General features: G+C 45.3%; 1 protein-coding gene and 1 pseudogene across 4 annotated transcripts in view; one reads left to right on the top strand and one right to left on the bottom strand.

The window, feature by feature from the left end:
- LOC119971203 (zinc finger protein 821) overlaps window positions 1-14,029 on the top strand; it is a 41,410-nt gene that overhangs the window by 16,175 nt on the left and 11,206 nt on the right. For all 4 annotated transcript variants that reach the window (XM_038806426.1, XM_038806428.1, XM_038806429.1 and 1 more), the window contains one exon: window positions 8,271-8,443. In XM_038806426.1, the coding sequence (XP_038662354.1) occupies window positions 8,271-8,443 (173 nt within the window). The remainder of the gene's footprint in view (window positions 1-8,270; window positions 8,444-14,029) is intronic.
- LOC119971204 lies at window positions 12,047-12,384 on the bottom strand (annotated as a pseudogene).

Raw genomic sequence — 14,029 nt, 5'->3', positions numbered from 1 at the left:
ACCCTTTTTAAAAAAAAATCAGAAACTACATTAAAAGGCTGCAAGTCCATCTATTATTTCAGATGGCAATAGCAAACTGCTTGAGCTTAGTCGTCTTTTTCATGATGTCTGATAACCCCCTCCCCTTCTTTGAATTGCTGCAACATTGTAATTTATTTCTAAGATTATAGTATACTCTAGTAGAAATCACATCTGCTATTAGTTGTCTTAACTTTACAACTACTTTGATCTGAAGCGTTGAGCTGCTGTATTGACATTTTTAATTCCATATACAACTAAAATGTTCTATATAATTTCAAGCATATTTGAGCTTCTTTGTTCCACAGTGCTTTGATTCTGTGACACATACCGAAGTTCTTTCTATTGGAAAAATATGTCAATGTAAAACTGTTTTTGGGTCAAACAAAAGTGTGTTTTTGGAGTATTGATTGTCTGAGCTAGCCACATTTTTTCAAATGTATTTCACTTTACTTTTGGATTGTGCATGTAAGGTTTGTTTTATGTGTTCACGGATGTGGGCAATGCATTTATTTCCCTTCAAAAGGTGGTTGCGAGCTCCCTTCTTGAACCACTGCAGTTTGTTACTTTTTCATTAATACAGTTGAGTGGCTTGCTGGGCCATTTAACAGGAAAGTTAAGAATAAACCACTTTATTTTGGGACTGGAGTCACATGTAGGACAGACTGGGTAAGGACTGCAAGTTTCCATCCCTGAAGAACATAATGAACTGGTTGGGTTTTTTTTTGCAACACTAATAGTTTTTTTTAACTTCCCCAGCTGCCCATGATGGGGTTTGAGCTCGTGTCTCATTAGTCCAGTACATGGACAATGTAACCATACCCGATCAATGCGTAAAAATTGTCATTTAAAAAATATTTTCCTCCATTTTTATTGAATTTCCATTCACATTTCACATTTTATGTCATCACCGCATATTGATTATGGTGTGTCTTTAAATTGTTCCATTTAAGGTAGCTTGGCATTGTTTGCCTGAAATGGAAATTTAAGGATTGGAGTAGTTTTGGGTTTAGTTTGGGAGTGCAGGTTTTTCCAAGTGGAGGATCCTGTTTGACTAGCCATCTTGCATCATTTGATACATAGGCCACTTGGTCAGCAGTCTTTTAAGGTGGTTTGGATATTTATACAGGATTGGTATGCTGAAGGAACCTCCTAAAATATACCCTAAATTACGTAGTTTTTTTCTTTATTGGAATACCTTCCACAGATGCTTCACTGATACCTGTGCTGAGGACTGACACAGCAGACTAATGCCAAATCTTGTAGCTAAGTGGCAGTAGTTACCTCAGTGGTAAGCGCTCTTGCCTCAGACTTGCGTGTTCTACTTTATCCCTCAACAAATACCATTAAAGAAACATATTTATCTTTGCGCTTCTTGGGATTTTTCTGAGTACATATTGAATGTTGTGTTTTTCTAGACTACAACTGTCGATATAAAGTAATTAATTTTCTGTGAAGCACTTTTTAAGATGTTCTGGAGATGTGGAATGTACAAATAAATTGAAGTTTCTTTCCCTTCCATACCTGATCTTCTCTGAGCCTCAGTTTACACTAGGTGGTTCTAATTAGCCCATGTTTCAGTTGTCAGCATTAAGATATTTCCTCCATTCACTCTTCTTTACCAAAGCCAATGATAACTGATTTGATTAGTAGAACATTACTTTTACACTCAATGTGGTACCCAAGTGGCTATTTTACTCATCAATGTAAAGAGATCAGCAGGCTTTACCTTCTGGCCACACACATGCACCTCCCAACAAAGCACCAGGTAGTAATTGGAGGCAGTATTCCAGGCAGTTCTTCACCCTTCCCAAGCTCGTAGATTGACCAAGTTAGTGCCCCAATTAATGTCTGCTATCCCAGCACTGCCCAGGGAATTAACTTTGAATCTTCCTGGCCGGTATGGGTCACTTTTATTGCAAGCTGTGTGTTTAACCACTGAATTATTTTGGAAACTTAGATTTTTTTAATGTAAGCTTAAGTGGAAATTATAAACAATATAGTGACTTTTAATGTGGAACCGAATCACATGATGCTTTGCGGAGGCACACAAAGAAAAAGTTTGCTGGGCCGAAGGAGGGGTGAATCCAAACTTAATGTGAGGTTTTAAAAAGGGTTTTGGCAAGAGGCCGGGAGGAACAGGTTTGGAAGAAGGGAGCAAATTACAGAACTAGAACTTCCACAACTCCTTCATCCAAATAGCACAGATCCTGGTGAATGAGGGGAAAAGTACAAAGACCAACAACGTGTCACAAAACATAGATGCAAAACCGATAAGCGATATTGCCAATGAAAACAAGGAAATGGCAGACATTTTGAATAATTACTTTGCATCATTTCTTGTGGAGGACACTATTGAAGTAGGGTCAGGGATTCCTGAAATTAATAAAAACAAATTAAATCCAGGGCGGGATTTTCCACTGTGGATCCTCCAACGATGGAGGGTGCAAACAACAGGAAACACCATTGACTGTCCTGCTGCCAGCGGGCCATCGCAAAATACAGATTGTGGGGGGAGAATACCATCTCAAGAAAAATGGCACTGAAGCGTGACAAATCTCCACAACCAGATGGCTTACATTCCAGAGCTTTAAAGAAAGTAGATGAGAACATTGCAGACACATAAACGTAATCTTCAGAAGTTCTCGTGATCCAGAAAAAACATTTCTGTAAAGTGGAAAATTGCTCTGAATACCTTAAATTTTCCACTGATCACAGAGCCAACATGGATCTATAAAGGATCGTACCTATTGAACGTCATCTGAAATTTTTGTAGAGGTGAATGAAGTAGTAGACGGGACTGAATGGATATTATTTATACGGACTTCCAGAAGGCATTTGATAAAGTCCTTTATAAGAGACTGTTGGCTTAAGTTGTAGCTTATTAAATTGAATGAAAATTATTGACATGGTTAAGAAATTGAGTGGCAAGAGACAGAGGTAATGATGAGGGCTGGTACTCCAATTGGTGAGATGTTGGGGTCTCAACTGTTCAGTATTTATTACTAAGATGGGGTAGAAAGCTACATATCCAAATATGCAGATGACACAAAAATGTGAGGTGTAAAATTACGAAGAGATGTTGCTAGATTAAGTGAATTAACATAATTGGGAAATGGATTTCAATGTAGGATCGTACACTTTAGACCTAAAAATGATAGAACAGTGTACTCCCAATAGTGAAATACTAAAAATAGTGGAGATCCAAAGAAACTTGAGTCTCCAGGTAAATAGATCATTAAACTGTCATGAACTGGTACAGAAGTGATCTTAAAGGCTAATGGAATGCAGGCCTTTATTCTAGAGAAACCAAGTAAAAGGATGTAAAGTTATATATGTAGAAGCTACACAAAGCCCCAATTTAGACCATACCTGTGAGCAGTTCTGGGCACCACACTTTAGGAAGGGTATATTGCCCATTGAGGGATTACAGTGTATTCCAACCAGAAAAAATCTGGACTCCAAGGATTAAATTACAAGGGAGAACTTGCACGGACTATAATTGTATTCCCTGGAATTTGGACAGTTATGGGGTGGTCTGATCAAAAGTTTTAAGATATTGAAATAAATATGATGGGGAACAGATTGAGTAGATAGAGAAATTATTTCTGCTGACTGATAAGCCCTTGGACTGTAACTCGGTAAAATTTACACTTGGAAGTTTGGATCATCACTCTGCAAATAGCAATTGATGCTGGATCAATTGTAAATTTTAAATCTGAAGTTAACTTTTGTTATAAAAACGCAGAAAATAGGAGCAGATTGTTCGGCCTATCAAACCTGCTCTGCCATTCAGTGTGATCCTGGCTGATTTCTCAGTGTCAAACCCTTGTTCTCTCCTCGTACCCCTTGGCGCCTTACTACGTTCCGTGGTTTGGTCTCCACGGCCTTAGGTGGCAGAGAATTCTACAGGTTTGCCACCCTGTAAAGACATATTTCTCCTCCTCAGTCGTAAATGACCTTCTCTGCATCTTGAGACCACGCCCCTTGTTCTAGAACCACCCCCCGTCCCCAGCCAGAGGAAACATTGGGCGGAATTCTCCCATTCGGCGGCAGTGTGTCCACGCCATTGGAAACGCCGTTGCGTTTCACAACGGTGTGAACGGGCCGCTGGGAGTACCGATTCTGACCCCTACAGGGGGCCAGCACAGCGCTGGGGAAGTTCACGCTGCTCCAGCCTCCCAACCCGGCGTGAACTGTGCGCCGCGGGATCTGCGTATGCGCAGTGGTGCTGGCGCCAACCCGTGCATGCGCAGTGGCCACCCTCAACGCCTCAACGCGCCGGCCTCGACGCAACATGGTGTGGGAGTTCAGGGGCCGGCCCGGAAGAAAATAGGCCCGGGGAGCGAGCGGCCGACCCGCTGATTGGTGGGCCCTGACCGCAGATGTCCCCCTGCACGCACGCACGCCGCCCCCCCCCCCCCCCCCCCCCCCCCCGGACCCTGTGCGCAGAGTTCCCGCCGGCTGTAACCAGGTGTGGACGGTGCCTGCCGGACTCTACCTTTTTAGAGCGGCCGCTCGGCCCATCCCGGGCCAATGGCGGCGAGAATCGCATGCCAGCGTCGAGGCGGCGTGGGCCGGTTGCGGGGATTCTCCAGCCCGGCCCTGGGCTGGGAGAATCCCGCCCCACCATTCCTGCATCCAGTCCAGCCCTGTCCGAATTTATCCTTCCCATTCTAAGCTCTAGTGAATACAGGCTTGGTCGACTCTATCGTACAACAAACCTGCCACCCCAGGAATCAGTCTGGTGAACACTTTGTTGCACTCTCTCTATGGCAAGCAATTATGCTACAGTCTCAGTTGATCTGACTGGATGGGAAGATTCCAGAATCTCTCACTCAAATTACTAACTTTTAATTTTTTTAAAAGTGGAGGGTCAGAGTCACAGGACCGCTAAATCATTTTAGGAAGGGGGGGGAACTATTAAGCACAAAATTGGATTATACAGTACTTCTTTACTTCTCTTCTTCTCTCTTTCCCCCCCCCCCCCCCCATACACAGATTTAAAGCTTAACGCCCGACAAGTATACCTTCATAGTCTCATTAGCACACAATTCATTTTAAGGTCACAAGATAACTTTGGTCAAATACACACACTTTTCTCCCCAAGTGAATGTTTGTGGATGTCGCCTCAGAATCTCTCCAGATGATGATCACACGAGAGTTTCCAAACTCTACTCCCAAAACCTCGCTTTAAAATCTTCTCATAATAATACTTTCCCTCAGTGGTTTGCATTCTGAAATCTAGACCAGGTTTTTCAAATGAAACTTTAAAACAGTTTCCACTCCACTTTAAAAAAAATATATATTTTTATTCTCCTTTTTCACATTTTCATCCAAATCTGAACCCACCAACAATAACAAATACAATGTCAAACTCTGCCTCCACCACCACTTCCAACTCCGGCCGATCCGATACCAGGAATATGAACCCCACATACTCCTTGATTACTTTCCCAATCTTTTTACAGAACCTTTGTTCCCTCAACAAACCCACATCTAATCTCACCCCGCCCTCTGCACTGCCTCCCTCTCCAACACCATATCCTCTCAATGCGGCACATGATCCAGTATCACAATTGCCGAGTATTCTGACCCCTTAACCCCTGCCAACAGTGCCTTCCCCACCACAAAAAAGTCAATTTGTGAATAAACCTTGTGGACCGAGGAGAAAAAAAGAGTTCTCCGACCCCCACAAGCCCACCCCCGGGACAAGCGAGTGCGGCCATGACCTGTCCAATCTCTGCTCCTGCACAAGTTCCAGTCACCACCCACTATCAATTTGTGTGAATCCAAGTCGGGAATGGCCCCACACACCGTCACAATTCCTACATCATCCCAGTTGGGACCATACACGCTTACCAGCGCCACCACCTCCCCTCCAATGCCCCTGTCACTATCGCATACGTGCCTCCCTGGTCTGCAACCGCTTTGTCCATCTGGAACCATACTTTTTGCTAACCAGGATCGCTACCTCTCGAGCCCTACCATCAGATCCAAATGAAACACCTGGCGCTGACCCAGCCCTTCCTAAGCCTCTCCTGGTCCTTCACCCTCAAGTGAGTCTCCTGCAACATTGCCACAACGGCCTTCAAACCTTTCAGATGCCCCAGCACCCTTGATCTCTTGACTGGGCCACCCAACCCCCTCGCGTAACTATCCTAACCAGGGCGGGGTCTCACACACCGCTCCCTTCTTATCCACCATCATCGTAACACTGGGCCCTGCCCCTTGAGCCTGACCCACCCCTATCCATTGTTAACATCGAACCCCCTCCCCCATCCCAGAATCTCCCCCCCCCACTGCACTTTTTTCATAAAAAGGTCACCCAGTATCGATATTCCCCCCACCTTTCACACTTCTTTTTTTAAAAATAATTATTATTGGAATTTTTTACAGAAAATATAACAACAAGTATAGCAAAAAGCAGTAATATGCAACTAACAGCCCCATAACACCCACAATTCCCCCCATACCGTAACATCACATGTATCACATTCCCCCACCCCCCCCCCCCCCCCAAACAAGAGAACTTAACCATAAATTAAAATTAGATAAATCAAATTTAAATAAAATAAGCCAACATAATCATCGCCACAGCTACTCTCACCGGGGCAACTGCCTTCTCCACCAACGTCTTCAAAGCCACTCGCATTTCCTTCCTCACCACCTCCATGTGCTTTGCAAACTGCTTCTCCAGCTCCAAAGACATCATCTCAGTCATCCTCTCTGCTGTGAACATCTCCAGGATCCTAATATATTTTGTAGTTTTTGTCAGAGGGGAAATAAAGATTTGGCTTGGCTGATATGGTCCAACATATCTGGTAGTGGATGGCACGAGATATGTCCCTTGAATTTCATGAAATGTTTTATTGTTGGTGATCATACCAAGGCGATCAACTAAAAAGGGAAACTGCAAATTTTGTTGGGGACACGAGCATCAAAGGATGAGGTGAAGAGTGTAATTTGAGCAAAGTGATATCTGTGGAAACATCAAGGTGGATGGGGAGAGCCCAAGTTTAGGCAGCTTCAACTTTAATGCGTAGTTGGTAAGCAATGGTGGGGTTCGAGGGGTGGGGGGGTGGATGTCTTCTTACAGATAGATGGGCATCCCAACAGTGTTTTTCTGGCAGAGTTGAAAGCAGTGGTGTGAGCAGAATGGGAATGAAGTTAATGATGTCAGCCCAGTATGTGCAGTCAATGGAATGGTCATGAGAGAGAAGGAACGGGCAATTAGAATCATTGCTGAAATGAGCAGCAAAGGGCCCAAACTGGCCTTTAGGAATGCTAAGAGATAGGCAGAGGCTAGCTGAGGTTTATTCAAGGGATTGATCAAGCTTGGAGCAATAGGAAGACTGAGGAATATCAATGAACTGGGCTGGGGTCCATGTGAAGGGGGCACAAAGAGGGGTTAAAATGAATAGTTTGACTTGGTGATGCAAGTAAACGGGAGAGCTAGGGAGAATCTGCTGGTCAGGAGCAGTGACCAAAATCCACATGTTATCGGACACAAACAAACCTCCAGTGAAGTAGGCATGATATTACATGAGACTCACAATCCTAAACGAGGACAGGGAGAAGCTGAAACAGTTGAAAATTAATGTCTGAATTTCCTGTGGTGGGATTGTGCCAATTTTTAGACTAGAATCCATCAACTTGGAGCATCTATTTGTGTCCAGGTTGAATATTTAGTTGTGGAGGAGGATAGACCCAGGAGACATTTGCAGTGACCATAATATCACTTGAAGCACTGGAAGAGGTTTCTCTGTTAATTCATAGGGCCAATAAGGAGTGGAGATTATAGGGTGTGTTTACAGCCCAAACACTGCATAATAACTGATATAGCAATGTGGAATTGAGCCATAGAGACAAGTACCCGCAATTTGACTGCTAGTCGTGGAAGTTATCCAACAGCAGTATTTAAGGTATTAAAATTAATCTTGGTGCTCTTGGGTTACGGAGTAAATGTTTTTTGCTCTTAGTTCTTATCTAGTAATCCCTGCTCGATCGAGTATGAGTGCATTTGTGCATTATCTTTGTTCTCTTAGTACTAGGTGACATCACTGAGAATGACTTGCCTTCAGAGAAATTAGAAGAAATTAATCCTATGCTTTCATATTTTCATTCTTCTGTTGGATTTTGATATTTTCAAAAGAATATCAATAATGTAATTAGTGCAACATTTTTCTAATCTTGCTAAAACATTGTCTGAACATATTAGTTACTGATTTCTCTATTTACTATTTTTAAAGAGAATTGTGATGGATCAATACTGTATTCAGAAAATGACGTACTTTTTAAAGATTCAGAAAATCATCTTTTACCTACCAGAAGATTGGTGACAGCCGTAAATAAAGATAAAACTGAAAGTATCATGAAGGGACCAGTGATGACCAGCAATCTTTCACAGTCTGTGGACATCCAGGTAAATTGCTATGTAGCCTACAGAGTTTGGGGGGGGGTCAGTATTTTACTTCGGAAATGGATGCAAAGCATGCAATAACAAAAGTCCAACCGTTGTGGTTTATTAATAATAATAATTGCTTATTGTCGCAAGTAGGCTTCAATGAAGTTGCTGTGAAAAGCCCCGAGTCTCCGCATTCCGGCACCTATTCGGCGAAGCCGGTACGGGAATTGAACCCATGCTGCTGCCTCCTTCTGCATTACAAGCCAGCTGTTTAGCCCACTGTCCTAAATCAGCTCCTGTGGCTTTTTACTTTACATTTTTAACACGTTTCTCTTGTGAAATAATTATTGCATGGTTGCATATAGTTCCATGAGTAGTGGCAGTCTTTGGATACTTGAGTTATAAGTGGTCATTCTCATTAACCTGAAAAGCAGATGTCAGTAAACTTTTTGAACAGAGCTGCACATTCCTGTATACTTCCACCATCTCTGCCCTTGTCTCAGCCCATCTGCAGTTGCAGCCTTCATCTATGCCAAAGGTTCCTAAAGTTTACTTATTGCATCCACAGTTCCAGATCTCCTGCTGCCCATGCATCCCTGCTAGCATACCAGTTCAATATTTTAATCACTTTTAATGGCTAAACCTTGTACAGCATGTACAAATTGTAATACATGCACACAACTTAAACAATGGATTACTACGTAGTATTTGCCATTCATGTTACACATAAGGCTTTTTGTTTGAGCATTAGTTACAATCCAAGGCCATTCAGCCTGTCAAGTCTGCTGGTTCTCTGCAAGAGCAATTTGACTACTCCCTTTTCCTGTAGCTGTACTAATTCCAATTCTCTTCAGGTGCTCCTCCCATTCTCGTAAAATCCATGATTGAATCTGCGTCCACCACACTTTTGGGTAATGCATTTCAAATTCTAAGCAGTCACTATGGTTTCTTAAAAAAAAAAAAATTCTTGTTACCTCTGGTGCTTTACCTTAAATTGGTGACCTATGGTTCTCGGTCCTTCCATCAATGTGAACATTTTTCCCAATCTACTCTGTCCAAACCTCTTGTGATTTTGAACACCTCTATCAAGTCTCCTCTCCAGCTTCTCTTCTCCAGGGAGAACACCTCCAGCTTCTCCAATCTAGCCACATAATTGAAATCCCTCATCTTCTGCAGCCTCTCCAGCATCTACACATTTCCTAAAGAGTCCCGTCAGCACAGTGAGATCTGTCTCCGGGCTATCAGGGAGACAAAGGCCAATACACCGGCCTCTCTCCCCACCTAGACCCCCGGCTCTTCCGACACTCTAAATATCGCCACCTCCGGACTCTGAGCCACCCCTACCCATGAATCTCAGACATGACATCCAAGAACCCCTGGCAGAAACCCCTCAACCTTAGTCACGCTCAGAACATGACGTAATTCCCAGGCCCCCCTGCACACCGCCCACTCCTATCCTCCACCTCTGCAGAGAACCAGCTCTTCCTCTCAACGGTCATGGGGACCGCATGACTGAGTTGAAACTGCATGAGGCTTAACCTCGCACATGGCGAGGATGTGTTCACCCTCTGCAGAGTCTTTCCATGTCCTGGCCCGCACTCCTCCTCCCATTTACACTTGCTCTCCGACACCGGAGCACTCTCCCTCTCCTTCAACTCACTGTAGATGTCCAAAGCCCTCCCCTCCCCAACAGCTTGTCCTGCAACACCGGAGGCAGCAGCCCCGGGAAGGACGGCACCTCTCTCCTCGAAAAATCCCTCATTGCAGGTATCTGAAACCATTCCCTTTGAGCAACTCGTACGTTTCTTCCAACTCTCCAGATGTGCAAACGTGCCCCTTATGAATATGTCCCTAAAGTACTCTATCGACCTGTAACAACCTCCAGAACCATGCATCCAGCCCCGCTGGCACAAACCTGTGATATCACATATCAGCACCCAACGACATGCCCTACAACCTGAAATGTTGTCTGCACTGGCTGCACACCTGTAACGCTGAAACCACCATTGGGCTCGAGGAGTACCAGGCTGGTGAGAACAGAAGGGGTGCCAACAACAGTGCCCTCAGACTCATCCCCTACACGACGTCGCTCTATCCGATCAGTCCTCCACATCCCATTTCCTCATCATTGCAATGTTCTCCACCCACTTCACTCCCGTTAACTAGACCATGTAACTGGCATGCTGGCCACAGCTCGAGGCCTCTGACTACCCCTCCGCCTCCCCTCCCAGCAACCAGCAAACGAAGAAAAACAATTACTGCTGCCCCATCGTACCCCGCCCCAATCCACCCACCCAATATGCCCATCGCCTCCTCCAGCAAATCAAAATAAAACTCTTGCTTTTGATGCGTCACCCACAAGCAGTTGGGGTACAAAACCCCGGACTTCACACCCTTCTTGTAGAGAGCAGCCGTTATCCGATTATACCTGGCCCTCCGTTTGGCCAGCTCTGCCCCCCCCCCCCCCCCCCCCCGCCGTACACTTCAAACGCTCACCACACGATCTTCTCCTTATCTAAGTACCGATGCAGCCTCACCATCATCACCCTCGGAGGCTTCCCCCCCTGCGGCCTCCTCCTCAGCGCCCTGTGCGCTCGATTGACCTCGGGGCAGGTCAAAGGCCCTCCCCTCCCTCATCAGCTTCTCTAACATGCTCGCCACATACCTGCCGGCCTCTGCACCTTGAGACCCACCGGGCGTCCCCACAATCCGCAGATTCTGCCTCCTGGAGCGTTTCTCAAGGTCCTCTAGCTTCTCCCTCAGCCTTTTCTGGCTGCTCAACACATTCCCCATTTCCGCCTCCAGTCAGATCAACTGATCCTCATTCTCCACCACATTCTCCTCCATCTTTTGGAGCGCCAGGCCCTGACCCTCCTGCTCTGCTCCACCTGCTCGATCGCCGCCCTAAGCAGCTCCACCTCCTTGGCCAAATCCTCTGAGGCCTCCTTCCTCTGCAGCAGAAATCTGTCATTGAGGTAGTCCACCAGCTGCTCCATTGGGAGGGCAGTGCTGCCCCCTTGCTCTCCATCATCTTCTTCTCCTGTGTCGCACCATAAAAACCTTTTTGCTCCAGTTGCTCTGTTTGTCGTGGCACTCCTCATCCCTTGAGCCATACACCAGCCCCATCAGAGGAGTATTACATTTCCTGTGCACCATTTTCCCTCAAACACCACACAATTTGGGTGGGGAAGGACTTGGGATGGGGGGGGGGAAGGCCACCTTGAGCGGGAGCCACTGAAAAAAACCGCCTTCAGCAGGAGCCACCACTCCATGGCCGCCACCGGAAAGCCACTCCCAAGTCCCTTAACACATCTGCAGTTCTGATCATTTGTGAATCCCAATTTCATTGCTCCACGTGTCTCAGATGGTTAGGTCCTTAAGATCAGGAATTACGTCCCACCGCTCTCTCGCGTCCTTTTTGTTTTGGGTATCAAAACTTGTTTATTGAATTGTAAATGTTGGAAATTAAGACAAAGAAAATAAATACAAGTCACCAGAAAACATCAGTGACCCTTTGTACGAGGGTTTGGTGGGGGTGGGGGTAAGAGGTGGAAAGAAAGCAGCTTAAATTTGGATTCACTGTGCTGGAAATTACACTGGGCACATTCTCCTCATGTTTCCCTTTGTAGGTTAGTCAAAACAGAAATTACTTTTTTAATGAAAGTAGTCTTTTACTTGGATCAACTGCATTTGAAATCAAATTGTTTATCCTCTTCAGGCAGATTTAAAAAGAGGGATGGCCACCTGGCCCTGGTAGCAATAGATGACATCATTTGTTTCATGAGTAACAGACAATGCCACATGGGATTGTACTTTTTGTCAAATTCCTTCTTGATGTAAGCTGCTCTGTCTTTTTCAATATTGTACTTCTCTCGTTCCTGGGTTGCACATTCCACAGCTTTCCACTGCATGTCTTCAGACATGTCAGCATTCTTAATGACAGCTTTTCTTTCAGACATGGTTTTACAAATCCCCGCCTAAGGTCAGTGAGCAGTGACATTCGGAGCTCTCCTCCGCCTGGGCCCTGCCATCCCCGCTCCTCCCATGGAGCCACCACGTGCACCCCCCCCCCCCCCCCCCCCCCCAATCGGCACTGCCACATAGCGGCAACCCGGGCATGGCCTCTCTCTCACATCCTTGAGGCATTCCTTAAAATCTACCTCTGACCAAAATTTTGATCTCTTTTTTCCTTGAATCTCCTTGAGTGGCTCAGCGTGAAATGCTATTTGGTAAGTGCTCCTGTCAAATGCTTTAGAGTGTTTAACCATGTTAAATGCACTCATTTAAATGGCCACATGACAAGCCTATTGTAGTGATTCTTTTAAATTTTGACCTTTGGTAAAATTTGTTAAAAAATAAAGTGCCGTTTATGTCTTAGAATATAATAAGCTTATATAATAAGCTACTGGGTGTATCTTTATAAACTAAATAGGCATTTCATAATAGTACACTTACAATTGTCCCTAAAGCTGTATGAATTTGAAATATTCAAAGGAAGCTCTCATTTGCCCTTTGTCATCGGGATGAGTAGCAATATTTAAAAAATAAAAGAACCAAAAATGTAACTTCCATTTTTAAAAAAAAAATAATTTTTATTGAGAAATTTTGATTTTAGACAACATTGACGCACCTTAGTAAAATACCGAAAATAACAATAATATTAACAATCATATACATTCGCCCCATCCCCATGAACAACCCAGCATTTTAACAACAACGCAAATTAACACACTATAAAGTTACAGAATAAACACTACAATAATGCACCCCCCCCCCCCCCCCCCCCCCCCCCCCCCCCGGGTTGCTGCTGCTATTGACCCAGTTACCTATCTCTGAGCCAGGAAGTCCAGAAAAGGCTGCCATCGTTTATGGAACCCTTGTATTGATCCTCTCAGGGAAAATTTGACCTTTTCCAATTTTATAAATCCCGCCATGTCACTGATCCAGGTCTCCACACTTGGGGGCCTTGCATCCTTCCATTGTAACAGAATCCTTCGACGGGCTACTAGGGACGCAAAGGCCAGGACACCGGCCTCTTTCGCCTCCTGCACTCCCGGCTCTACCGCAACTCCAAAAATCGCGAGTCCCCACCCTGGTTTGACCCTGGATCCAACCACCCTCGACACCGTCCCCGCCACCCCCTTCCAGAATTCTTCCAGTGCTGGGCATGCCCAGAACATATGGGCGTGGTTCGCAGGACTCCCCGAACATCTGGTGCACCTGTCCGCACCCCCGAAGAACCTACTCATCCTAGTCCCGGACATGTGGGCCCGGTGCAGCACCTTAAATTGGATGAGACTAAGCCTCGCACATGAGGAGGAAGAGTTGACTCTCTCCAAGGCATCCGCCCAAGTCCCGTCCTCTATCTGCTCCCCGAGTTCCTCCTCCCATTTAGCCTTCAGCTCCTCCACTGCCGACTCCTCCACCTCCTGCATTACCTTATAGATGTCAGACACCTTCCCCTCTCCTACCCACACCCCCGAAAGCACTCTGTCCATCGTCCCCTGCGAGGGCAGCAAAGGGAATCCCTCTACCTGTCGCCTAGCAAACGCCTTTACCTGCAGGTATCTGAACATGTTCCCCTGGGGAAGGCCAAATTTATCT

This window comes from Scyliorhinus canicula, chromosome 9 (genome assembly GCF_902713615.1).
Source record: "Scyliorhinus canicula chromosome 9, sScyCan1.1, whole genome shotgun sequence".
Classification (NCBI taxonomy): Eukaryota; Metazoa; Chordata; class Chondrichthyes; order Carcharhiniformes; family Scyliorhinidae; genus Scyliorhinus; species Scyliorhinus canicula.
The sequence above is the reverse complement of the archived record's forward strand: the minus strand, read 5'-3'. Positions and strand labels throughout refer to the sequence as shown.